At 48.7% G+C, this 26,842-nt stretch overlaps 1 protein-coding gene across 1 annotated transcript in view; it reads left to right on the top strand.

Moving 5' to 3' along the window:
- Positions 1–26,842, top strand: part of LOC310742210 (transcription factor COE1-like) — a 98,275-nt gene that overhangs the window by 63,034 nt on the left and 8,399 nt on the right. The window contains exons 8-14 of the mRNA XM_083571278.1: positions 64–145; positions 2,942–3,059; positions 4,228–4,361; positions 6,208–6,334; positions 10,244–10,332; positions 22,151–22,216; positions 25,282–25,459. Coding sequence (XP_083427404.1) covers positions 64–145; positions 2,942–3,059; positions 4,228–4,361; positions 6,208–6,334; positions 10,244–10,332; positions 22,151–22,216; positions 25,282–25,459 — 794 coding nt within the window. The remainder of the gene's footprint in view (positions 1–63; positions 146–2,941; positions 3,060–4,227; positions 4,362–6,207; positions 6,335–10,243; positions 10,333–22,150; positions 22,217–25,281; positions 25,460–26,842) is intronic.

The raw sequence follows: 26,842 nt of genomic DNA, 5'->3' as shown, positions 1-26,842 counted from the left end.
GAGCCAGAGCAATGGCTTCTCTCTGGGTAAGTGCAACGCCCTCTTTTCTCCTCTTCCTTCTAGATTTTTCCTCAAGTTCTTCCTCAAATGCAACCAGAACTGCCTGAAGAATGCAGGGAACCCCAGGGACATGCGCCGCTTTCAGGTGAGATGCACCCCGTTTTCCCTTTCACCGGCTACTTCTGTTCCTTCCTGACGAAAACCGCAGCAGGAGCGATCTGGTCCTCTCCAAAGAGCCACAGAGAAAGATGCTACAGTGAGATGGGGCCAGAGGCACACCTTGGTCGGGAGGGAGTTCCACACACAAGGAGCCACCACTGAAAAGGCCCTTCCCCAGCGAGAGGGCCCTCAGGAGTCCCATTCTCACCCGCTGAGTTTCAGTCATGGGCTGGTTGATATGGGAGAAGACTTTCTTGCAGATGACTGGGTCCCCAAGCCTTAGGGTTCCAGAAACAATTTGCAGCCAGGGTCATAGTGTTTAGGTGGGGACAGGTGTGCCTGTGGCCTGCTGGCTTCCGCCGTTGCCTAGAGCAGATTTTGAATCATGGAAGGGACCCCTCAAGGGTTATCCAGTCCAACCCGCTGCAATGCAGGAATTTCAGCTGAAATTTGAGCTTTAAAACTTCAGCGGTGCCCTGTGCGGCGCCAAAATTCGGAGCCCCCTCACCTCTTGCCTTCCGTTGTTTGTAAGTCAGTCAGTCAGTTCTATTGCACATAGCCAAAGGCTGCCGCAATGTACACAGAATCATCCAACAATTAAAGGAAAATATACTGGATTGATACAAAAAACTTAAAACATTTATATTATCAAGACATTGCCTACTCTAAACAGAGCTATAAAAGTACCTTAATATACAAGTTAAGACATTAAACGATAAAATAAGCTAAAATTATCACATGGCCACTAATATATTAAAAAATAATGTTGATTGATACAATGTGCAATTATATTCGGAGTTTGGTTATAAAGACAGAATATAGCTTGATGTAGATAGGGTCAAATAAATTCATCTCCTTTACAGTTGGTGGCTACCTTGGCTATATAATTTGCTCTAATTTTCCTAGCGGCAGTTGCAAAGAGTGCTACACGCCAGGTCACATACTTATCTGTGTCTGCGAGGAGATATCAAATCATGCCAGAGGGGTTCTGGCCAGGGGACCTTGATATTATAGGTGCTAAAAACCTTTCTCTTGCTTCATTATATAAGGGGCAGTGCAAGAGGTCCTCTACTTCAGGACATCCCCTAATGCAAACATGTTCGTTTGTTGGTATGCCTCTGTGTCTCCCATCTCTATAAGCAGAGTTTATTGTATTTAATCATTGTTCATCATTGTTGCAATTCCCCCTGCTATGCCCTCTGGGCTTGGCACCCAGTGCGAGCGAGTCGGTCTCGCTTGCCTACATCTACCTCTGCTACCAAGCGTGGTTCGCACTCGCCTCTTGCCCGTAGCGGCGTCGGCGTCTGCTGCTGCTGCTGCTCCTTCTCCTTCCCTCATCAAGGTGGGTGTGCTTTCGCTCCCAGGCACCCGCGCTATGCAAATTGGAATGGCTGCTAATCATGTAAAAATGTCACAATTACCATATCGTTAGGAGAGGAACCTGATGATGAAGCCCCCCAGCCAGCCAGCCAGAGCTGGTTGAGGCCCAGGGAGCCCCTGCTTGCCCCCACAGACAGCGTGGCCCCTCTGGGTCCTGCTGAGGTCTCTGGCGTGGGCTGGGCTCCCCTTGCCCTGCGTGAGGCTGGCCTTATTCACAGACCCAAAGTGCGCTGGCGGGGTATTGCATCATGCCATAGACAGCAAGCAAACAAACACACAATGAATAGTAGGAAAAAGAAATATAAACCCAGGCATCTATATTTCCCAAGCTGGCGTGGATTTTTAATGTTAAACGTCTTACGTCTGAAGCATAGGAAGTAAAAATCCCACCAGATGACTTTAAAATGTTCTAGATTCTCCATTCCCCTGCAAAAACACAGTTTATGTGTGATTCCACGCATACCCCTGCAACAGCCAGACCCCAATGGACATTTTAAAACTTCTTTAAGGAAACTCATCAAAGAAGAGAAATAATAATAATAATAATAATAATAATAATAATAATAATAATAAAGTTTATCATTTATACCGCGTCCATCTGGTTGCATTGCCCAAGCCACTCTGGGCAGCTTCAAACATATATAAAAACGTAATAAAACATTAAAAAACATACTGTTTTTACGGGCTGAACGATGGGGGTGGAGATGCTCCTTCAGGTAATTTGGACCGAGGCCATTTAGGGCTTTCAAGGTCAACACCAACACTTTGAATTGTGCTCGGAAACATACTGGGAGCTAATGTAGGTCTTTCAAGACCAGTGTTATGTGGTCTTGGCGGCCGCTCCCAGTCACCAGTCTAGCTGCCGCATTCTGGATTAGTTGTAGTTTCCGGGTCACCTTCAAAGGTAGCCCCATGTAGAGCGCATTGCAGTAGTCCAAGCGGGAGATAACCAGAGCATGCACCACTCTGGTGAGACAGTCTGCGGGCAGATAGGGTCTCATCCTGCGTACCAGATGGAGCTGGGAGACAGCTGCCCTGGACACAGAGTTGACCTGTGCCTCCATGGACAGCTGTGAGTCCAAAATGACCCCAGCCTGCGCACCTGCCAGTGTGCAAATTGGCAGCTGGCCTTCCACCTTATTTCTTTGTGCAGAGAATGCGCAGCCAAGCAGCTGAAAGGCATCAAGGGCAAATCTGGCTGTGACAAATTGCATCAGCGATGCTCAGTGGGGCAGGACGGGGCAGACGTCACCCTATAGTCCTGGACAGTGCCCTCTCTCTGATGGAATGACCCCGATGGTTGTCTAGCCTGTTTTTCTACCTTCTGAGGACCAGGAAATTGCTCTGGGAGTCTAGATATCTCCTCCTCCTTGGCAAACCCCTAATCTCTCTTCCCCTTTAGGTTGTGGTGTCGACGACAGTCAATGTGGACGGCCATGTCCTGGCGGTGTCTGATAACATGTTTGTGCACAACAACTCCAAGCACGGGAGGCGAGCAAGAAGGCTGGACCCCTCTGAAGGTCTGTGTTGTAGCAGCGCAGTGGCAAATTCAGGCGTCAGATCTTATCGTAGCCAGACCTTATCACAGATTCTAGGTTTACGAAAGAATCTGGCAGTTGTACATCGATGCATTGCAGCGATCACTGCTCATCTCCATATATTATTTTCTGTGGCACCTTGTACGCCTCCTTCCGGCAAGCTGGTGCCTAACATATCACTCTGCTTTTCATTGGACCCCATCGGTGAGGCCGAGAGGGGGGTCTTGTCGTCTGGGCAGCCCAGGTCCCCCATGCATGCTGCCCAGACATGCGCAGTACCCTTTGGTACTGCTAATGCAGTGGTTTGACCCCACCCCCGGAGGCATACTCCATTGACTCTCAAGACAGACGGAAGACGACAGCTATTTTATTTTAATATTTTGTTGGAAGCTGGCCAGAGTGGCTGGGGAAACCCAGCCGGATGGGCGGGGTATAAATATATTATTATTATTATTATTATTATTATTATTATTATTATTATTATTACAGTCATACCTCAGGTTGAAGTAGCTTCAGGTTAAGGATTTTTGGGTTGCGCTCCGTGGCGACCCGGAAGTAATGGAGCATGTTACTTCCGGGTTTTGCTGCTCGCGCATGCACAGTCGCTCAAAACGACGTCACCTGCATGTGCGGAAGTGGCGAATCGTGACCCACGCATGCGCAGACGCAGGTTGTGTTTGCTTCAGGATGCGAACAGGGCTCCGGAACAGATCTCGTTCACATCCAGAGATACCACTGTATTATTATTATTATTATTATTATTATTATTATTATTTCTGTGCACTAATGTGGGCAAATGATTTGGGGTTGGACTAGATGGCCCGTAGTGTGCCTTCCAACAATTCTATGAAGAAGGACCACCTTTCTCTTGGGGCTTTCACAGCCTATGGTTCTCTATAATCCTCATTGGCTCGGAAGCCTGGAATCAGAGAACTGTAGAGTTGGAAGGGACCCCCGAAGGCCATCTAGTCCAACCCCCTTCATTGCCTGTTTTTCCTTCCCTCCAACATGCACTGCCTTCCCCTTTGCCCTCCTCTGCCCCCCACATCACTGCCCACTTTCCCCTCTTATGGTGATCTAAACCTCCTCTTCTTCCGCTCACCCCAGTTGCTGACTCTCTGCCTTGTCTCTCCCCTCTCCCTGCCTGAAGCTGCCACCCCCTGCATCAAAGCCATCAGCCCCAGCGAAGGCTGGACGACGGGCGGCGCCACCGTCATTGTCATCGGGGACAACTTCTTTGACGGGCTGCAGGTGGTCTTTGGCACCATGCTGGTGTGGAGCGAGGTGAGTCTCCAGGGGCACTCTGAGGACTTTATTATTATTATTATTTGTTTAATCATTTTTTCTATACAAACATCCACCGCAAAAGACACATACAACAAAATAATAACAATAATCACACAATTTGACAATTCAGATTTGAATGCACTGATATACCTACGACTACACCTTTTTAAACAATATTTCCCCACCTCTCTCTCCTCCCCCTACTTCCCACAACTGTCCGCCTTATCGCTTAAATATTCGATCCAGATTTCTTCATATTTATCCATTCTTATTTTGCATCGACATGCAATTCGTTCGTATGTAGCTAATCTGTCCATACTATCAATCCATGTGCCCAATGGAATCATTTTGCAGCTCTTCCAATTCATCAAAACAATTTTTTTTGCTTGTAATATAGCACGGTACATCCATATTTTTTTTGACCACTTGAAATCTCTCACGTTTCCGGAATATGATTTAGAATTAATTTCAGTTCCCCTAAATAACAGTTCCTTTTTATGTGCACACTGAGGACTTGAAACTTGGTTTGCCAATCGTCCCCCCCTAAAAAAACCGGAGATTTGTGAGCAGCCTCACTAAACAGCAGCTCCCAGGGTGCTTTGCAGGGAGCCATGACAGTTCAAGCTAGCAGCGAAACAATGGAGGTTTGCAGCATAGAGAGGCCTCTGCGTCTGGTTGCACAGCTGCGGTTGGCAACTTAACTGATGAAAAGGAAGGGTGTTCTGGTGTTCTTAAAGGGCCAGCATTCTGGCCTGAAGATAGAATCATAGAATCATTGGAAGGGACCCAAGGATCATCTAGTCCAACCCCCTGCAATGGTCATCTCCTCCTCCTTTCCATAGTCTCCTGCCCTCCCTGACCTGCTGGATAGGCAAGGTCCAACTGGGGACGTTGGGTTCCTCGGGAAAAGGTGCGCATGAGGGTCTCAATTCTGGCCTGACAGTGTTCTGGGAGGTGTTTCTGGGGTCCGTGGAATTCAGGCTCAGTGGCCTCTGGCTCTCCAGCGGCAGCCCCAGAGCTCCATAAAAGTTCAGGAAGGGGCCACCGGAATGAGGGTGGAGAATACAGCACAAGATATTATGGGCTGTCCCGTGAATCCGTGGGATGAAATAGCGGAAGAACGTTGCCTCAGGAGAGTGAGGAAAATTCTCAGGGATGATTCACACCCTGGCTGGCACTTTCTTGATCTCTTGATCTCCTGCCCTCAGGCAGAAGGTAAAGGGGTCCCTGACCATTAGGTCCAGTCGTGGCCGACTCTGGGGTTGCGGCACTCATCTCGCTTTACTGGCCGAGGGAGCTGGCGTACAGCTTCCGGGTCATGTGGCCAGCAGGACTAAGCCGCTTCTGGCGAACCAGAGCAGCGCACGGAAATGCCTTTTAACTTCCCGCCGGAGTGGTACCCATTTATCTACTTGCACTTTGATGTGCTTTTGTACTGCTAGGTTGGCAGGAGCTGGGACCGAGCAACGGGAGCTCACCCCGTCGCGGGGATTCGAACCGCCGACCTTCTGATCGGCAAGCCCTAGGCTCTGTGGTTTCACCCACAGCGCCACCCGCATCCCACCCATGATTAGTCGCACCAACAGGGTAAAGAACAGCTTCTATCCGTGGGCTGTTAGGCTGCTGAATGAAAAGATAACAACAGGGCAGCTGACTTTCGGGTTTGGTGGGTGTGCGTCAGTAAACGAGGGGAATTAAGACTAAGAGAGCTGAGTGTGGGGTGCTTGTGTACAAGTGACAATAAAGTATTTCAATTTCAATGATCTGTGAGAACAGGATGCTGGTCTCCATTTGCCATTGGTTCTTGTTCTGCTTTTATATGTCTGCCCACCTCTCTTAACAGCTCATCACGCCGCACGCAATCCGTGTGCAGACTCCACCAAGACACATTCCCGGAGTGGTGGAAGTGACCCTCTCCTACAAATCGAAGCAGTTCTGCAAAGGAGCGCCCGGACGCTTCGTTTACACTGGTGAGAGTTGGGGCGGTCTTCTTTTGTGGGGAGACGGTGCAAGGGGGGGCAGGTATTGGCTTTTCTGCTCACGGTCCTACATGGCCTCTGGAACTCCTGGCTTTGCCGTGAAACGACGGCACTCATCTGATCTCCTTGGGTTTGCTGGGAGTGGTCAGTGCAATTTCGGGAGAGATCAAAGGAAGTCCGTCTTTGCATGGTTGAACTATGGAACTCTCTGCCACAGGAGGCAGTGATGGCAGATCTGGGTGGCTTTAAAAGAGGATTAGACAAATTCATGAAGGAGGAGGGGGCAGGGCTTGACTACTAGCTGCTATGGCTATGTGCTACCTCCACAGTCGGAGGCAGCGATGCTTCTGAATACCAGTTGATGGAAACCGCAGGAAAGTCGAGTGGCTCTTGTGTTCGAATTCTGCTTGTGGGTTTCCCAGAAGAGGCACCTGGCTGGCTGCTGTGAGAGCAGGACGCTGGGCTAGACAGCCCGTTGTCCTGATCCAGTTTGCTTCTTAGCAAACAGATGGAGGTTGAATCCTGACAAGACAGAAGTACTGTTTTTGGGGACAGGGGGCGGGCGGGTGTGGGGGACTCCCTGGTCCTGAATGGGGTAACTGTGCCCCTGAAGGACCAGGTGCACAGCCTGGGAGTCATTTTGGACTTGCAGCTGTTCATGGAGGCACAGGTCAATTCTGTGTCCAGGGCAGCTGTTTATCAGCTCCATCTGGTATGCAGGATGAGACCCTGGGGCTACCTTTGAAGGTGACCTGGAAACTACAACTAGAATGCGGCAGCTAGACTGGTGACTGGGAGCGGCTGCCGAGACCACATAACACCGGTCCTGGAAGACCTACATTGGCTCCCAGTACGTTTCCGAGCACAATTCAAAGTGTTGGTGCTGACCTTTAAAGCCCTAAACGGTCTCGGTCCAAATTACCTGAAGGAGCATCTCCACCCCCATCGTTCAGCCCAAACACTGAGGTCCAGCGCCGAGGGCCTTCTGGCGGTTCCCTCCCTGCGAGAAGCGAGGTTACAGTGAACCAGGCAGAGGGCCTTCTCGGTGGTGGCACCCGCCCTGTGGAACGCCCTCCCACCTGATGTCAAAGAGGACAACAACTACCTGACTTTTAGAAGACATCTGAAGGCAGCCCTGTTTAGGGAAGCTTTTAATGTTTAATAGGTTATTGTATTTTAATATTCTGTTGGAAGCTGCCCAGCGTGGCTGGGGAAACCCAGCCAGATGGGCGGGGTATAAATAATTTTTTATTATTATTATTATTATTATTATTATTATTATTATTATTTCATTATACCAGTCCCCCAACGGCGGGGCCAAGCGAATGAATCACCCCCCACCTCTGGGACGATGGGGGCATGTGCTCTGGCCTTGCCCTTCACGCATCTGAGCCCACGTGCGGAATTCAGAACGGTAGAGCTGTCAAGAACCCGTCTCGGCCCGTCTTCCCCTGTCCCCGTGTGTGTGTGTGTGTCATCCCACCCACGTACCCCCCTCGTTGCATGGGTAATCCCGTGTGCTCTGGCCTGTGAAAGGCCTTCCAGGGGTGGGGGCGGGGGGAGAGAGCAGGGAGAAAATCAATACCAATTACTCCTGCACGAACGCTGCCCAGAACTGGAATTGCAGCATATGTTTACGCTAAATCAGGCAATCTATCTTCATCTTGGTTCAGTAATGAAGCGCGCCAATCTCGGAGGGGGGAGGTTTAAAGCGGGAGGGGGGAGGGAGGGGGAGTATGTGCCTTCTGTTTGATAGACAGGTTATTGGAGGGGGTGGAATCCCTGACTCTCTGTGCCTTGGAGATGGGGGGGGGGCAAAAGAGGAGGAGAGCAGGAAGGGGGGAGAAGAGATCATTTATGATTATTCATATCAATGTTGTTATTTGTTCAATTTCTCTGCCTCTCTTTCTCTGAGGATCACAGGGCTGGTTGCAATATAAAAACACATAGATACATGCCAGAGATACAAATTCAAATTCCACCACCAGAGAGAGAGAGAGAGAGAGAGAGAGAGAATGAGAGAGAGAGAGAGAGAGAATGAGAGAGGGGGGGGGGATTAAGAGGCCATAGATTGTTTAATTAGTCAAAGGCCTGGGAAAAAGAGGGATGTTTTTGCCTAGCTCCTGAAGGTGAGGACCAGTGATGGCTATTTCCGTGCCTCCAAGGTGGGAAGCAGCAATTCTTCTGGATCCCAGAGGGGGTCTTGTGTTCAAATCCTGCTCGCAGGTGTCCCACAAGCCACCGTGAGAGGCTGGACCAGGTGGGCCCTTGACCTGTCCCAGCAACGTTCTCCTTATGTTCTTGTGGGCAGATTCTGGCTGTTCTTAAGCACCGGTGTTGTCCCAGAAGGCATCTTGTATGAGGGCAGGTTGAAGGTGTGCTTTTGGAACTTTTGCCGCAGGTTATTCCTACATTATCGGGATGCAGGTGGCGCTGTGGGTTAAATCACAGAGCCTAGGACTTGCCGATCAGAAGGTCAGTGGTTCGAATCCTCAAATCCCCACGATGGGGTGAGCTCCCGTTGCTCAGTCCCAGCTGCTGCCCACCTAGCAGTTCGAAAGCACGTCAAAGTGCAAGTAGATAAATAGGTACCGCTCCGGCGGGAAGGTAAACGGTGTTTCCGTGCGCTGCTCTGGTTCGCCAGAAGCGGCTTAGTCATGCTGGCCACATGACCCGGAGTCTGTACGCTGGCTCCCTCGGCCAATAAAGCGAGATGAGCGCCACAACCCCAGAGTCGTCCGTGACTGGACCTAATGGTCAGGGGTCCCTTTACCTTTATTCCTACACTGGAGGGGGTTAGAATCATAGAATCGTAGATTTGGAAGGGATCCTGAGGGTCATCTAGTCCAACCCCCTGCCATGCCCCAAATGGAAACCCACAAGAGTTCTCTCCCCTCCTGCGATTTCCAGCAACTGATATTCAGAGGCCCTGCTCCCTCCACCATTTCAACTCTCTTCCTCTCCTTCAATTCTTTCTGTTCCAGCTGGTCATTACAGGAACTACATAACTAAGAACTAGCATCTGTTTGCCATTTTTCCTCCTCCCACCTCATTCCTTTTCCTTTTGTGTGGTGTGGTGTCACTTAGACTACAAGGAAGCCTCTCTTTTCTGTTAAAGGGTGAAGATGCTTTCAATAAAATGAAAGATAGGAAGAAGTACATTTTTTGAGAGGGTAAGGGAATAGGGAGTTGTTTTTCTCCCCTTCTTGTGACACTGGGGCTTGGTGGACATCATATGGGGCTGAAAGCCAGGAGGTTCAGCACAGACCAAAAGAACGATTCCTTTGCCTAGCGTGTAGTTAAGATATGGAACTCCCTCCCACAGAAGGAAGCGATGACTTTAAAATAGATTTAGAATATGTCTGGAGATAACAGTGTCTAGAGGAAAGCCCTCTGTGAATGGGGTTTGGTATCCAAAGTTCAGCTTAAAAAGGTAAAGGGACCCTGGCCATTAGGTCCAGTCGTGGCCGACTCTGGGGTTGTGGCGCTCATCTCGCTTTATTGGCCAAGGGAGCTGGCGTACAGCTTCCGGGTCATGTGACCAGCATGACTAAGCCACTTTTGGCGAACCAGAGCAGTGCACGGAAACGCCGTTTACCTTCCTGCTGGAGTGGTACCTATTTATCTACTTACACTTTGAAGTGCTTTCAAACTGCTAGGTGGGAAGGAGCAGGGACCGAGCAACGGGAGCTCGCCCCGTTGCAGGGATTCGAACCGCCGACCTTCTGATCGGCAAGCCCAAGGCTCTGTGGTTTAACCCACAGCGCCACCCGCGTTCCTATAAGTTCAGCTTAGAAATGCACAAATTTACGGAAGAAGCCACAGAGTTCTGGCCACTCTGTCTCTCAACAACGACCCTAATTCACTGGATTCTAACCTGCACACTCTTTCCACCTGCAGCCTTGAATGAGCCAACCATCGACTATGGCTTCCTGCGCTTGCAGAAGGTGATCCCGCGACACCCCGGAGACCCTGAACGTTTGCCCAAGGTAGGGATTTTCACAAGGCGTTTGGGTGTATAGTCATACCTCGGGTTACAGCCGCTTCAGGTTGCGTTTTTTCGGGTTGCAGACCACTGAAACCCAGAAGTACCAGAACGGGTTACGTCCCGGTTCCAGCAGTCACGCATGCGCAGAAGCGCCGAATCGCAACCCGCAATGTTCGGAGGCTAGGGGAGTTCATGGAAAGAAGGTCTGCAAAGGGCTCTAAGCCAAAAAGGAGCCTCTGTGTGCCACCAAGAACCAGGTCCCGACACAAATAATATAATAATATAATATAATATAATATAATATAATATAATATAATATAATATAATATAATATAATATAATATAATATAATATAATATAATATAATATAATAATTTATTATTTATACTCCGCCCATCTGGCTGAGCTTCCCCAGCCACTCTGGGCGGCTTCCAATCGAGTGTTAAAAACAATACAGCATTCAATATTAAAAACTTCCCTAAACAGGGCTGCCTTCAGATGTCTTTTAAAGATAAGATAGCTACTTATTTCCTTGACATCTGGTGGGACAGTGTACCACAGGGCAGGTGCCACCACCGAGAAGGCCCTCTGCCTGGTTCCCTGTAACTTCACTTCTCGCAGTGAGGGAACTGCTAGAAGGCCCTCAGCACTGGACCTCAGTGTCCGGGCAGAATGATGGGGGTGGAGACACTCCTTCAGGTATACTGGACCGAGGCCGTTTAGGGCTTTAAAGATCCGCACCAACACTTTGAATTGTGCTCAGAAATATACTGGGAGCCAATGCAGATCTCTCAGGACCAGTGTTATGTGGTCCCGGCGGCCACTCCCAGTCACCAGAGAAGAGGGCAATGGTCTGCTACTGACACTCTGCTTCCCTGTCCTCTCTCGGAAGCAGAGCACTGGGCCGGGTGCGTCTTGGCCTCCTACAGCCCAGCCGATTCTGGGGACCGCGCATCTCCCCACCCCCTGGCACCGGAGCTATAAGCGACCCACATCATCAGACTGCAAGTGCATCAGTAGCGTGCGTCAGCGAGCCCCGTGCACCTCCCCGACACAACCGGCACGCAGACCCCTCGATTAGTCTTTCGCCTGCCGGAGACAGGTTGCTCCTTTGTTCCATGCGCTCCGGCTGTCCTCGCCAAAGCGTAGCTAATGCCTCCGGGCAGAGAACAGCTGGCGGCGAGAGGGAGGGCCTTCGGGTGGAGAGTGACAGCGGGAACCGGACTCCAAATTGGAGCCATTCATCATGGGCTGACAGGGACGCAGCAATCGCTGCTGCGGCCACGTTCCTGCGCGCAGGCCTCCCTTTGGTGCCGGAGCGCATGGCGCAGCGCTGCTTCCGTGGGCTTGGCACGCTGGGGAACTGGATTCTGTGTATGGGGACGTCGCAGTTGCTCTGCAGTTTGGGACCAGTATTCCATCTTCGCCAACATCCTCCTCTTAAGAACTGAGGTGTTTGTGAGAGCTTCTAAGCCAGGCGTGTAAGTACATAAGAAGGCATCCTTTTCTCACAGTTGCCAACCACAGGGAATGCCACAAGCTGGATTCGAATTCAAGTGCACTCTCTCCCCCTGTGGTTTCCAGCAACTGGTGTTCAGAAGTGGAGGAAAAGCATAGCTATCCTGGCTGTTGGCCATCAATAGTCCTCTCCTCCTCCATGAATTTGTCCAGGCCTTTTTAAAAGCCGTCACTCCTGTGGCAAGGAGTTCCGTAGTTTAATAATAATAAATTTTATTTATACCCCGCCCTCCCCAGCCAAGACCAGGCTCAGGGCGGTTAACACCAGGTATAAAAACAAGTGATTAAAATACAACTTAAAAACAGGATTAAAATACAACATTAAAATGCAGCCTCATTTCAATAGAAACTCAAATCAAAAACGTCCAATCTTCACCAAGGCCAGCTATCCAGACTGGTCCTACGTGGGCTAGAAAAACTCCAGGGAAGTCCCCAAATAGGAGTTCCATCACAGAAGGAGAAAGGAAAAAGGAAAGAGGGGATCAAGTTGATTCCAAGCCAAAGGCCAGGTGGAACAACTCTGTCTCACAGGCCCTGAGGAAAGAAATCAGATCCTGCAGGGCCCTGTTTAACTGTGTGCTTCCTTTTATCTCTCCTGAATATTTGTTGGATGTCCTAACGTTACAAGAGAGAGGAAGAAATATTTTTCTCCATCCACTCTGCCCATGCCAAGCATAATTTTGTGCACTTCTGCCATGCCTATACTCTAAACTATGTAAGTGATAGTGATCACAGGCTTCAACCTTTGCTAACCTGGTTCCCTCTTGATTTTTTTAGACTACAGTGCCCACCAGCCTCAGACAGCACGGCTGTAGTCCAAAACATCTGAGCCAGCACCAGCTGTGCAAAGTCTGCCCTAGTTGTTTCATTCAGAGACCTATATGTTAGAGAGAACGAAATCAGCTGTAAAATTATGTTCGTAAAACAAAAAAATGCATTGCGAATCAGTAGATCAGATTAAGATATCAGGTATGGCTAGATCACCCATCAGTTTTAAGCAGGTGCCGTAATGCCAACTCTGCAGGTGTCAGCCCGATGTTCATTGCGACTAAGCACATTTCATGGTAAGGAATCCCATAAGTTAATTATGGGGTGGGGTGCAAATAAATTGCTTCTTTTGCTTGTCCAGAAAGTGATCCTCAGGCCCATCAATAGGCAAAGGGGAAGCGAGACTACGGAATATTCACACGGCACAAAGTTACAATTTTATATTGTAAGCCGCCCTAGGATCCTCAAATGAATGGCAGTATAGAAATGTAATGAAATAATAATAATAATAAGGTAAAGGACCCCTGACAGTTAAGTCCAGTCACAAACGACTCTGGGGTTGTGGCGCTCATCTTGCTTTACTGGCCAAACAAGCCGATGTTTGTCCACAGACAGTTTTTCCGGGTCATGTGGCCACCATGACTAAGCCGCTTCTGGTGAACCAGAGCAGCGCACGGAAACGCCGTTTACCTTCCCGCTGCAGTGGAACCTATTTATCTACTTGCACTGGTGTGCTTTCGAACCGCTAGGTTGGCAGGAGCTGGGACCGAGCAACAGGAGCTCACCCCATCACGGGGATTTAAATCACCGACCTTCTGATAGGCAAGCCCTAGGCTCAGTTGTTTAGACCACAGCGCCACCCGTGTCCCCTAAAATAATAATAGTCATAAATAAACAAACTGTGGAACTCCCTGCCTCAGGTGGTAGAAATGACCTCAAACTAGGATCGTTTTACAAATTGGACAAATTTGTGGAGGAGGCTTTCAGAGGCTACTAGCCACAAACGCTATATTCTGCTTCCACAATTGGAGGCAAGGATGCTTCCTTTTAAAAAAATAAATAAATTCTATTCAGGTTTTTAGAGAAAAATACAAAGCTTAATATCTGTCCCCCTTATTAAACCAAGACTTTTATCTAGCTACAATAGAAACACAAAAAGGGGAAAGAGAGAAAGAGGAGGAGAAGTTAAAAGAGAAAGTTAGAAAACCAAGATTCAGAAAGAACTTCCAATTCTTCATCTGTTTGCTATATAAAAGCAATATTCACGTCATCCAGAGGCAGTAATGCTTCTGAATGCCAATTGCTGGAAACTACAGGAGGGAAGGTGGGACGCGGGTGGCGCTGTAGGTTAAACCACAGAGCCTAGGACTTGCCGATCAGAAGGTCGGCGGTTCAAATCCCCGTGACGGGGTGAGCTCCCGTTGCTCGGTCCCTGCTCCTGCCAACCTAGCAGTTCGAAAGCACGTCAAAGTGCAAGTAGATAAATAGGTACCGCTCCGGCGGGAAGGTAAACGGCGTTTCCGTGTGCTGCTCTGGTTCGCCAGAAGTAGCTTAGTCATGCTGGCCACATGACTCGGAAGCTGTACGCCGGCTCCCTCGGCCAGTAAAGCGAGATGAGCGCCGCAACCCCAGAGTCGGTCACGACGGGACCTAATGGTCGGGGGTCCCTTTACATTTACCTTTACAGGAGGGGAGAGGCCAGGCTGCTTTTGCAGGAGAGGCTTTCTTTAAATACTTCCACCTGCAGAGGTGCAGCAGGCGGCTTAAAAAGTTGACAGCCCTCCCGTCTCTGGTAGGTTTGGACGGGTCGCTGAAGCACGCAGGGCCTTGCAGAGAGGTTCCCTAGATGCTGGCGTGAGCCTTAACAGAGGACCCTCGCCCCCCGGGAGAGGTTTATTAGTTGTGACAGTGAATCTCTGTATCCACTGATTTCTCTCTCCCTTCGCAAAGACTTCAAGGCGGTGGCTAGTCTGGCCCAGCCATTCATCATAGTTAAGCTACCTGTCGTATCCGGGCTATGATGAAACAGACCCTTCCTCCTTTCTCAGCATCGCGGCCCCCCACCCTGCCCTTCGCCCCATGCATCATGCAGAACTGACAACAGGTATACATGCTAATTGTGTGTCTGTGTGTCTGTGCGTGTGTGCAAGCTTAACTGTGTCCTGGCTGCAGGAATGCAGGCTGGAAGAGGACACAGCAGCGTTTTTAGAGAATTCAATGGGCTCTACCTGTGGCTACCTTTCAAGATGAATCAGAAACGAACTACAACTAAGCTAGAATGTAGGTGCCAAACTGGAGACTGGGAGTGGCCGCCGAGACCATATAACACCAGTCCTAAAGGTCTACACTGGCTCCCAGTATGTTTCTGAGCACAATTCAGAGTATTGTTGCTGACTTTTAAAGCCCAAAATGGCCTCAGCCCAGTATACCTGAAGGAGTGTCTCCACCCCCATCGTTCACCCCAGACACTGAGGTCCAGCTCCGAAGGTCTTCTGGCAATTCCCTCCCTGCGAGAAGTAAGTTTACAGGGAACCAAGCAGAGGGCCTTCTCGGTGGTGGCACCCGCCCTGTGGAACGCCCTCCCACCAGATGTCAAGGAAATGAATAATTATATATCTTTTAGAAGACATCTGAAGGCAGCCCCATACAGGGAAGTTTTTAATGGTCAAATGTTTTATTATGTTTTTACTATTTTGTTGGGAGCCACCCAGAGTGGCTGGGGAAACCCAGTCAGATGGGCAGCATATAAATAACAAAATTATTATTATTACTATTAGTAGTAGTTGGAAGAGGCAGGCTGGCCAAACAGGTCTGACAGGTTGTTAAAAAAAAAAAATCCTGCAACACCTATCTGACCAGAGTTGACAGTGTGTCAGTAGTGATGTGTATGTTTGTGTGTTTATGTCAGGCATGAGGAAGCTCAGGCCCAGAGCCAAATCCAGCCCTCCAGAATTATAGAAGCATAGAATAGGAAGGGACCCTGAGGATCATCTAGTCCAACCCCCTGCAATGCAGGAAGACGTAGCTGTCCCATACGGGGATCAAACTTACAACCTTGGTGTTATCAGCACCACAGTCTAGTCAACTGAGCTATCCAGCTGATTTAGTTTCTGTTGAGCCCTGTTCATGGATTCAGCTGGTAAAAGGTCTCATGTTGATCATCCCCACATTTTTAACATTCTGTCATTCCCCCAGATTGCAGAAGTATTTTTGGCTTGGGGGGGCTGCATGACTTTGAGGGGCCACCTATCTGCTGTCGTCCTCCTGGCCCCCCTTTGCTGATTTGGTCCAGAAATAACTGGGTGTTTTATATCCCCTTAACGGGAGCTAAATGTGTGCAAAGCGGCCTGCAGTCTCTCCCCCCAACCCCCCCCCGCCAGCCCCAAGCCTCCCCCCCTCCGCTCCATTACCGTATTGATCGGGGAGATATTGCAGAAGACAGAAGAGCAAGAACTTCTGATTGCTGGCACTTAGCTTGACAGCAATCCAATAGCCTTGAGATCCTGATGTACAGTCTAGAGCCGTCATCATTGGTAGTGGGCTGGGGGGGCTGGGAGGGGAGGGGAAGGTCAGGGGGGAGGTTAAGGAGCACAGCAAGGACCTCTCTCTGAGACGCAACTGAACTCAGAGGCTCAAAAAGACAGCCGCTTCCCTCCAGATTCTTAGGACTGCAACCAATTAAATACTGCAATTAAATATTTTTGTGCTGCTGTTTCACAAGGAGCTTTCCAAACTGTGTGTCACGACACGTTAGTGTGTTGGCTGCCAGTGGCGTAGCGTGGGGGTGCAGGGGGGGCCGGCCGCACTCACAGCTCTCTGCCCCCTGCTAAAATCCACGGGTTAGGGGGCGCAAATTACTTGCCTTGCCCCGGGTGCTGACAACCCACGCTACGCCACTGTTGGCTGCAGCCTGCAGAGGTGTCGCACGAACACTCCTTGCACTCATTCTGGGACTAGAAAGGGGGTAGTTTAAGCTCTGCTTTGCTAGCAAAACTGAATTTTACTGTGTCGCGAAATGATGCAGGTCTAAAAAGTGCGTGACCAACATGGCAATTTTGGAAATCTGGGAAGCTTGCTGGGTGGTGTACAAGGCATAGAGCCTACAGCTATCATGGTTGTATTTCTTCCTATAGACATAGAAGCATAAGGCTAGCATCACGCAGTCCCCCACTGAAGGATTTGTAGTGCCTTCTCACAGTCTTGGGTTTGCAAGCGCAGGGCAGGGGACGGGAACCCAAGTTTGAAAGAGCTGTCAGAGGAAGTGGGAGGACTGTAAAGGGAGGGAGTTGGTAAGCAACACAAACGGGGGTAGCCACCCCTAGCTTAAAATAGTTAAATATTTATTGGTTTGCTGCGTACGTCGCCTTGAGAGCTTTGGGTAATACAGTACGGCCACATCTTATGGCCCTTTAGCTTGTGCAATCTCAGCCTTGCGTTGTGTAAGGCTGGCCGGTTGAAATTGTGCAAATTAAATGCATGCAAAGTTTTCTCAGCTCAAAAAGAGCTTTTAAGCTCTCTGGCTTGCTCTGCTGGGCAAGGTCCTCTGGGCACACCAGTTCTGGAAGCCTGGGAGATATCGTGGGAACTCGAACAGACCCACGAGATCTTGCAAGAGCATCCCGAAGGTAGCACACTGAGCAGGTCTAGAAAGCTTTTAAGCTCTCAGCCTTGTTTGTCAGGCAAGTCCTGCTCAGCACACCAGCTCTGGGAGGGTAAGGATTTTCGCACGGGGTGTGTGTGTGGTTCAAGTATATGCATTTTTGCATATGTCTGGAAGCCTCGGAACAGAACTCATGCCTAAATGTAATCGTACTGCAAAGTTAAAAGAAGGAGAGTTCCCAGGACCAAAAAATAGGAAGATGGCAGGTTCTGTCGGCCTTGCTTTCATCACAGACACGGCCATATACGTCACACATTAGAAACTGCTTTGAAAGAGGTTCAGCAGCAGTTGCTTAACCCAAGGTAGACTCTTAAGGCTTTCAAGGGATCTTTTCAAAACCACCATCAAACCATTGGTCATCTCTTTGTCCAGAGATGCTTTCTGTGATTTGTTGCCAGCTTTGTTGTCATCTAAGAAAGAGAGAGAGAGATTAACAAGGAGTAGTGTCTTGGATCATCATAGAATTGTAGCATTGGAAGGGAGCCCAATGGTCTTCCTACACTCGAGTAGGACCCTGGCAGAGACACATGCCCGACTGGCATGTTCTCTCCCTCCTGGTCGATCGTTCGGGAGCTTCATTAGCTTTCTTCAGCCCAAACATCACAGCGACCGATGCCAGCAAACAGCAGCGCACTTAGGGATCCGCAGAGTCTTTGCAGTTGCGTGACAGACCTCAGCAACTCAGCATTTTGGCTAATCTACTTTATTTACATATAAACACACGCGGAGCACTGCAACATGGCTCCCACTCTCTCTAGCATCAGACAGCAAAGAGAAAAAGAACAAAGGACAATAGTCCCACTTCACGGAACACAGGAAACATCCTGTCTCCGTCACTTCCCACTCTGTGGAGTCAAAACATACACCGTCATGTCATAGACAAAAATCCCATGACTGCAATCACAGAGCAGGAATTCTAACAGTCCAACCCACTGCAGTGCAGGAATTATTTGCCCAAGGAAGAGCAATCTGCTTGTCGTGCTGGCAAGCACCAGATCTGTAATCCTTTTTTTTTTTTTTTACCTGCACAGTCTCCCAATGTAAACTTTTTATTTGTTAGTGGTTGGGGTTCCCCTCTCCCCCCGCCCCCATGTCAAATCATGCTAATTCTAAAAGAGACGGCTTTCACTCTGTAGAAATGCAAAGAGTTTGTGTGGGTACCTGCATGTGTTTTCTCTGTCTGGTGTGACCCAGAGTGGCTGCAGGAGAAGCGACTGAGACGGCCCTGAGTGTCCACAGCTCTGTGTCAGAGTTCCAGATATGCCCACAAGATCCCAAAAGCTGGTGATCCCTGCCATGGGATATGCAAATACATTTTTGCATGCAGCTGGTCTGCTCAGAGCTGTCGTGCGGGGAATGTTTAAGGAGCCACCAAAAAATAAGTTGCTAGCTTGATGTGTGTGTGTGTGTGTGTGTGTGTGTGTGTGTGTGTGTTTGCCTGCAGAAGATACAGATGATTGTGTGGATGGTTGTCGCCTTCTAGTGGAAATCCGCGGAGACATGAAATGCCCTGTGATCCCAGCCACAGGTCACTCGAGAAGAGCATTATGTGGTTGCAATGTTCAAAGAGGCACAGGGAGGCAGGGCCAGTGCAAGGGCTAAATGTGTTTTCTCTTCTTTTAACATTTTTTAATTACGTAGATTTTCACATTTTTATACACCTTGTTGTTGCTTAGTCAGTTAGTCGTGTCCAACTCTTCTTGACCCCGTGGACCAGAGCACACCAAGCCCTCCTGTCTGCCACTGCCTCCCGCAGTTTGGTCAAACTCATGTTCATAGCTTTGAGAACACTGTCCCACCATCTCGTCCTCTGTCGTCCCTTCTCCTTGTGCCCTCAATCTTTCCCAACATCAGGGTCTTTTCCAGGGAGTCTTCTCTTCTCATGAGGTGGCCAAAGTCTTGGAGCCTCAGCTTCAGGATCTGTCCTTCCAGTGAGCACTCAGAGCTGATTTCCTTCAGAATGGAGAGGTTTGATCTTCTTGCAGTCCATGGGACTCTCAAGAGTCTCCTCCAGCACCAGAATTCAAAATTTATACACTTTATCTCTAACCAATTCAAACATTAAATTACAAGGTTCTTTGAACCTTCAGACTTCCTCTCCTCCATTCCATGGGTTCTTATATTAAAAGTTTAAGTTTTCTGCATCTTTTACTTTATCCAGCTATTGTTTATCCCCAGTTATCATAATCAATTTCGCATTACAAATGTCATTACAATGCTACCAAGGATTTTAACTGTTTACAGTGGTTTTTTAAGTAAACTACGAATTTACTCCAGTCTCTAACAAATACTTGATCCTCTTGGTTTCTGATCTTCCCCATCAGTTTCACCATTTCCGCATATTCCATCAATTTCGTCTGCCATTCTTCCTTCGTTGGTAATTCTTTTTCTTTCCATTTTTGGGCTAGTAACATTCTCGCCACCGCCGTTGCATACATAAAAAGTCTTTTGTCTTCTCTTGGTAGTTCTTCACCTATTAAACCTGATAGAAAGGCTTCTGGTTTCTTCACAAATGTATTTTTAAACATTTTCTTTAATTCGTTATAAATCATTTCCCAGAAGTCTTTTACCTTAAAACATGCCCACCACATATGATAAAATGTACCTTCTCTCTCTTTACATTTCCAAGATACATTTGATTTCATTTTATTCATTTTTGCAATCTTTTGTGTTTCTCATGTGAGGCTTTGCTTTATTTTATTTTTTTAAAAAATGATATTTATTCAGAGTTTCAAATTCAGAGGAATTTGAGAGTTTGAGAGTAATTCAGAGTTTCAAAAGTACAGGAGGAAGAAAAAAAAGGGGGGGAAGAAAAAAACAGACGAAAAAATACATAAAAAACCAATACAACAACTCCACAACAAAAAAGGAAAATACAAATCCCATATTACTTCTTTCATTTGCTTATTTCCTTGACCTCCTCACACCTCCCTTTTTGTATTCTAGCTTAATTTATTATTTCAGCAAATTCTTTCCATCTTTCTCAGTTTTTGTTTGAATAATTTATCTTAACAGTCTAGCCTATTAATTAGCTCAGCAAATCCTTTCCATCTTTCACCATATTCTGTTATTCAATTTACCTTAATTTATTTAACCTTATCTTACCATAAAATACCTTAAAGCTTAAAACTTAATACTTATTTATACATAACTCCTTATATCATTTCTACTAAAGCCAGATAGTTTCATTCCAACATTTTCCCTAATATTCATTAATTTTACACTAATTCCCAAAATAAAAATTTTTCTTTGTAGACTTTCTTCTAATTTTCATCCAACGTCCCTTCTTCCTGGTCTCGGGTTGTGTCAGTCCTTACTGTCCATTCCATCCAGTCCATCAACCTGGTGATCTTATGTCCGAGGCCCTTAAGTCTCTTCCATGCCCCTTCTGCAGATTTCCTTCTTCTTGTTTATACTTGCACTTCTCCTTGTCTTTTGTTGGTCTCTTTCTTAAGTTCTTTCCTTTCTCCTTGAGGAGTAGATCTCTGGGGGATTCCAGCCGATAGTTCTTTCCATCACCCCTCATCAGACCAACCCATTCCCCACAGTCCCACTCCCCGCAGTCATCAATGTAATCCAAAAAATAATGAACAGCATATTTCAAAGTCCCTCCAAAGTTAAGAGCCTCCTCAGGTTCAGACTCCCCCTGGCCCACTCCAAATTCAATCTTCAAAAGCAGCGGCTTATGCTTCTGCAGGGCCTCAGATCTCTCCGTTTGCATTACTTGAGGTGCATCCGCCACCTCCTCCATTATCATCTGCCCTTGCACTTGCTCAGTCGAACCAGTTTCCTGAGTTGGTCCCTGTATGATTTCTGTGTCAGTATTCTGAATCAGTTTGTTTCTCTTTGTTTAACTATCTGTCAAAGTGTTCCATTTACAGTCAATGAACGTCTCCTACAATTTCTGTCTCTGACACCCCATTCCCAGGTTTGAGACGGTAGAAACTTACTTTTCTTTTACTCTTTCTCCTGCAGGCTTGAACAGACAAAATCCCCCCCCCCTTTTCTCCTGCTTCCAAGGGGGTTTTAGTGGTTATAAATGAAGGAGATTTCGACCTTTACAAACGACTTTCCAGGCTATTAGCTTACAAGGTTTTTGCTTCAGTCTATTTACAAAAAGCGGAAGGCGGACTTCCTGTTTTAAACCTTCCCGCTTCGATGCCAAATTAAAATGTTTCTTGATCCAATTTTCCGTTTCTACTCACGGGTACTAGTTTAGAGTCCAATTGTCCACAGGAAAAGGTCAGCGCTCTCTGGCAATGGCTATGCGGCTTCCCTCCGTGAAAGTAGCAGTCAGTTCGCAGCACCGCGCCGCTCACCCCACTTCGCTCCGGAGCCCCAAAATGGGGTTCCCCGCGAGTAGGGGGCGCTTCTGGTGCCCTGCCGAACCCCACGTTCCCAGGCTTCCTCCACCTGGGATTTCTAGCGGGTCCCCACCTTCGCCGCGGCGGGAAGACCCAGTTTCCACAGAGCCCGTTCCTCCAATTGGAGGAACTCCGCCATTCGCCACTGGCGCTAACCCAGAAGTCATGTGAGGCTTTGCTTTAAACCAGCTCCCAAATTATGAACCCTCAGAGCTCACAAACGTTCTCAGCAACATCCAAAAATAATAATAAATGCCTTCCCAATACTGTCAGTTTTTGGGCACTGCTAGTGAAAACACCAGGGGTTGGCATAGTTGGGCAAGGCCCATGTTTTATGTGTATGTACACCTGTATCAGGTTGACTGTAAATAGCACATTTGCTTGAAATGATAATAATAATGAACAAATGAATAATCATCGAAAGGTATAACTCTTGCAGGGTGATTGCATTAAGGTTTGCTCTCCAAGAGGGCCTGCCATCAGCCTCTGCTTTGTTTCCCTCCCCACAGGAAGTGCTACTCAAGAGAGCGGCTGACCTGGTGGAAGCGTTATATGGGATGCCGCACAACAACCAGGTAGGCCTCAGACTCCTCTCAGAGTCAGTTCAAGCCAGACTTGTCGGAAGCAGCTGTGCAACACAGGACTCCTTAGTAAAGAAAAAGCGTTTTATATGTGTTGTAACACGGGGACACCAGATGGCGCTGTGGAGTCCCGTCTTTCGTCAACGTGATTTCCCATTATAAAGTTTACAACGCGTTTTCCTGAAACGCTTTTTTGACGTCTCTCAGGGACATGGGTGGCGCTGTGGGTTAAACCACAGAGGTTAGGGCTTGCTGATCAGAAGGTTGGCAGTTCGAATCCCCGCAACAGGGTGAGCTCCCGTTGCTCAGTCCCAGCTCCTGCCAACCTAGCAGTCTGAAAGCACATCAAAGTGCAAGTAGATAAATAGGTATCGCTCTGGTGGGAAGGTAAACGGCGTTTCCGTGCGCTGCTCTGGTTCGCCAGAAGCAGCTTGGTCATACATTTTCCCACAATGCCCCAGGGTGCCCAGCATATCGTCACTCTGGCACATTGTGGGACTTCTTCAATGGCAGCCTTACGCGGAATCAAGCCAATGGTCCATTGAGCTCAGTCGTGGAATCAAAGAAAGGTAGAATTGGAAGGGGTCCTGAGGGTCATCTAGTCCAACCCCCTGCAATGCAGGAATCTCAACTAAAGCACCAACTCTTTCTGTACTTAGGCAGGAAGGACCAACTGCACCAATATAAAATGGGGAACACTTGGCTTGCCCGTAGGATCAGGGGGTCTTAGTGGACCACAAGCTGAACACGAGCCAACAGTGTGATGCAGCAGCAAAAAAAGCTAATGCTATTCTAGGCTGCATCCACAGAAGTCTAGTGTAGCATTACCAGATTTGCAAATCTGTCCCCGGGAAACATGGCAGTGGCAGCCTCAGCAGCCTGGAGCCAGCCTGGTAGTGCAGCTGGCTCTGGCTGGCTTCAGGAGCTACTCGCTGCCCGCTGCTTGCTGCCCGCTGCCGTGGTGCCTGCCATTTTTCCTCACTGGAAGTCCCCATATGATGTGTCTTGTGCGCAACACACAATAATCATCGGAAGGGAAGGAAGGGGAATAAAAAATCAGGCACGATTCCTGCAGTGCGTGGGGTTGGACTAGATGACGTTCGGGGTCCAACTCACAGAACCATAGAATTCTAGAACTGGAGGGGACCACAAGGGGCATCTAGTCCAACCCCATGCAATGCAGGAAAAAGCATCCATGACTCTACAATTACGATTCTGTAAGCCCTCGAGTCACCCAAAAGTGCTACATATAAATGCGAACCCTTTACGACTTGCGCATCTCAATCCCGTCCCACATGGGGGTCCCTGGCCAAGCCCTCAGCCACCAGTGAGGTCCACGCACACCCCTCCCCTCCCAGGTGTGTCTACCACCTTTGCGGTGGTAGTTTCCTTCCTTGCGATACTTGAGAGATGTGTTTCCGGGATCCCACCCCTCTCCTTGTCCCTGCTGGAAACCATTTTCTTTTTAACAACTGTATTTTTCTCTCTAATTGCCGCAACCCGCCCTGGGACCTGTGGTGCAGGGTGGGAGAGCAATCAAAATATTGTTGATGGTGCAGAAGGAGCAGCACATGTTTGTATCTTGCGCAGGTCGGTGGATTTGGCGGGGGATGTTTTTTCAGAGCGGAGTTCCAGGGACCCCGGTCATCCGGCCCGTTTTTACGTCCCTCTCTCGGTCCCGCTGCCAGTAATTGCTTCCATGTCCCGGACCTTGTTTGCTACCTCTCTCCCACACATACACACACCCAACCTTGCATCCAGCTAGCTGGGCCCCATACGAGGGCCTGGCTCTCCAGCCCCACATCTGTTCATCATTAGGAATTCCAGGCCCGTTAAGTCACGGGCTCAAGGCGGCCCCATCCTTCCCGCACCCCCGTAACTGGGCCCAGCCGGTGCTTTCATGGCTCAGCAGCGGTTAGCACCACCTGCACGGATATTGCTTTGGGCTCGTGGAGGCGTGGGGTCAGGCCATCGGCTGGGAGGCGTTCGACTCTGCAATGGGGCCTTGTTTTCCTCCTCCAAGTCCCTTGTCGCTTTTCCCTTCCCAGGGCATAAATCTTCCCCTGCTCACAAACAAAATGGCGGGCCTCAGCTCTCAGCCTGCTCTCCCAGGAGAAACCTGGGCCGGGCTACATGTTACCCTTGGAGCAGGAACAAAGAAGAAGTGGAGCCGATCCTGAAGGATGCTGAACCCCCCTCAGAAGCAGACAGGGAAACCTGGGTTTTGCCCAGTATAGATGTCAGCCAGAAGGAGAAGGAGGATGAGGGCAAAACTAGAATGAAGATGGCGGTCTCTCCTTCCCTTTTTAAGCAGAGGTTGGACGGCCATCTGCCAGGGATTCTTCAGCCGTGATTCCTGCACTGCAGGGGGTTGATCCTTGGGGTCATTCTGCCTTGGTCAGACCCCACCTCAAGTCCTGTGTCCAGTTCTGGGCAGCACAGCTTAAAGAGGACATTGACTAGCTTGCAGGTCTGCAGAGAAGGGCGACCAAGATGGTCATTGGTCTGGAAACCAAGCCTTAGGAAGAAGGCTTGAGGGAGTTGGGGATGTTTAGCCTGGAGAAGAAGGGACTGGGATGTGATGTGGGGGCTTCATAGCTCTTAAGGGCTGTCCCAGGAAAGATGGAACAAGCTTTTTTCTTCTGCTCCAGAGGGCAGGTGCCAAACCAATGCATTCCATGACAAGAAATAAGATTTCAACTAGACATCAGGAAGAGCTTTCTGACAGTTAGGGCTGATAGACAGTGGAAAGGTATCCCACAGGAGGTAGTGGACTCTCTTTCCTTGGAGGTTTTTAAGTAGGGGGTTGGACTAGATGACCCTTGGGGTACCTTCCAACTCTATGATTCTCTGAAAATCAGTTGCCTCTGGCGCCACCTACTGTTGGGCTCCCAGCCTTCTGCCGTACCTGCTCCCAATGGGCTGCAGCGTTCAAACCAAGTGAAACTGAAACCATGACAGTGATGATGTTCATACATGGACTTATTTGCAATATTTATTAATGGAATTATTCCATCGGTCTGATTGCGGATGTCTGCGTTCTCTCCCCTCTCTCCCAGGACATAATTCTGAAGCGAGCAGCGGACATTGCCGAGGCTTTGTACAGCGTCCCGCGCAACCCCAACCAGTTGACCTCGCTGACCGGGAACCATGCCCACTCGGGCATGATGAATGTCAACTCCTTTGGGAGCCAGCTGGCCGTCAACATCAGCGAATCCACCCAGGGCTCAGAGCAAGGTAGGCAGCGGCTGGGCGTCTTCCCTGCGGGCTCGTGTGACCACTCCTGGGAGCCAGCATCAGAGGCTGTCCTTTGAGGACCTTCCACAAGATATGTCTCAGAGAGGGTGGCAACAAGGGGGTGGCCTTTGTTTTGCTATGTTTTTAGACATGCTGGCAGCCACACGGAGTGGCCGGGGCAACCCAGTCAGATGGGCAGGGTACAAATAAAAAATGATGATGATGATGATTGTCTGTTTTGCAAGCAGAAGGTCCCAGGTTCAATCCCTGCCACTTCCAGGTAGTTGTTGTTGTTGTTGTTGTTGTTGTTGTTGTTGTTGTTATATTAGTGGCTACCACCCGCAGTCACCCTAGCAAGGCTGCCATTATCACCTCTTCAGTACCAGGTTATGGCACTCCCAGGCTTTTGATGGGGTGTGATGGGATCATTATCTATATCTATATCTAACTGCCTTATTCTAATAATCGTTCCTGATTATTTCATCTCTTTATAGTGGTGGTGTGTTTCTTATTTTATGGAACTTGTTGTTGCAAAAAAACAAAAACAAAACAGATTTGTAGAGTTCATCTCGTCCAACCCCCTGCTATGCAGGAATCCCTGGCAGATGCCCCCTCCAAGCTCTGTTGGTTTCATTGTTGTATACCTGAATCTAACATTGTGAGTCAAGGAAGGAAGGAAGGAAGGAAGGAGAGGAAGGGAGAGAAAGAGAGGGGGGAGAGAAAGATGGGTGGAAGGAAGGAAGGAAGGAAGGAAGGAAGGAAGGAAGGAGAGGGAGGAAGGAGAGGAAGGGGGAAAAAGAGAGAGAGGTGAGAAAGAAGGAAGGAAGGAAGGGAGGAAAGAAAGAGGGGGGAGAAAAGGAAGGAAGGAAGGAAGGAAGGAAGGAAGGAAGGAAGGAGTGGAAGGGAGAGAAAGATAGATAGGAAGGAAGGAAGGGAGAGAGAGGAGAGAAAGATAGAAGGAAGGAAGGAGAAAGAGGAAGGGAGAAAAAGAGAAAGGAGAGGAAAAAAGGGAGGGAGGGAGGGAGGGAGGGAGGGAGGGAAGGAAGGAAGGAAGGAAGGAAGGAAGGAAGGAAGGAAGGAAGGAAGGAAGGAAGGAAAGAAAGAAATAAAGAAATAAAGAAATAAAGAAATAAAGGGGAGAAAAGGAAGGAGATGAAGGGAGAGAAAGAGAGAGGGGGAAGAGAAAAATAGATAGGAAGGAATGAAGGGGGAGAGAGGAGATAAAGAGAGAAGGAAGGAAGGAAGGAGAGGGAGGGAGGAGAGGAAGGGAGAAAAAGAGAGAGAGGAGAGAAAGTTAGATAGGAAGGAAGGAAGGAAGGAAGGAAGGAAGGAAGGAAGGAAGGAAGGAAGGAAGGAAGGAAGGCAAGACATCTTAAGATACTT

Source organism: Podarcis filfolensis (genome assembly GCF_964270895.1).
Source record: "Podarcis filfolensis genome assembly, chromosome: 9".
In the NCBI taxonomy this organism is placed as follows: domain Eukaryota; kingdom Metazoa; phylum Chordata; class Lepidosauria; order Squamata; family Lacertidae; genus Podarcis; species Podarcis filfolensis.
The sequence above is the reverse complement of the archived record's forward strand: the minus strand, read 5'-3'. Positions and strand labels throughout refer to the sequence as shown.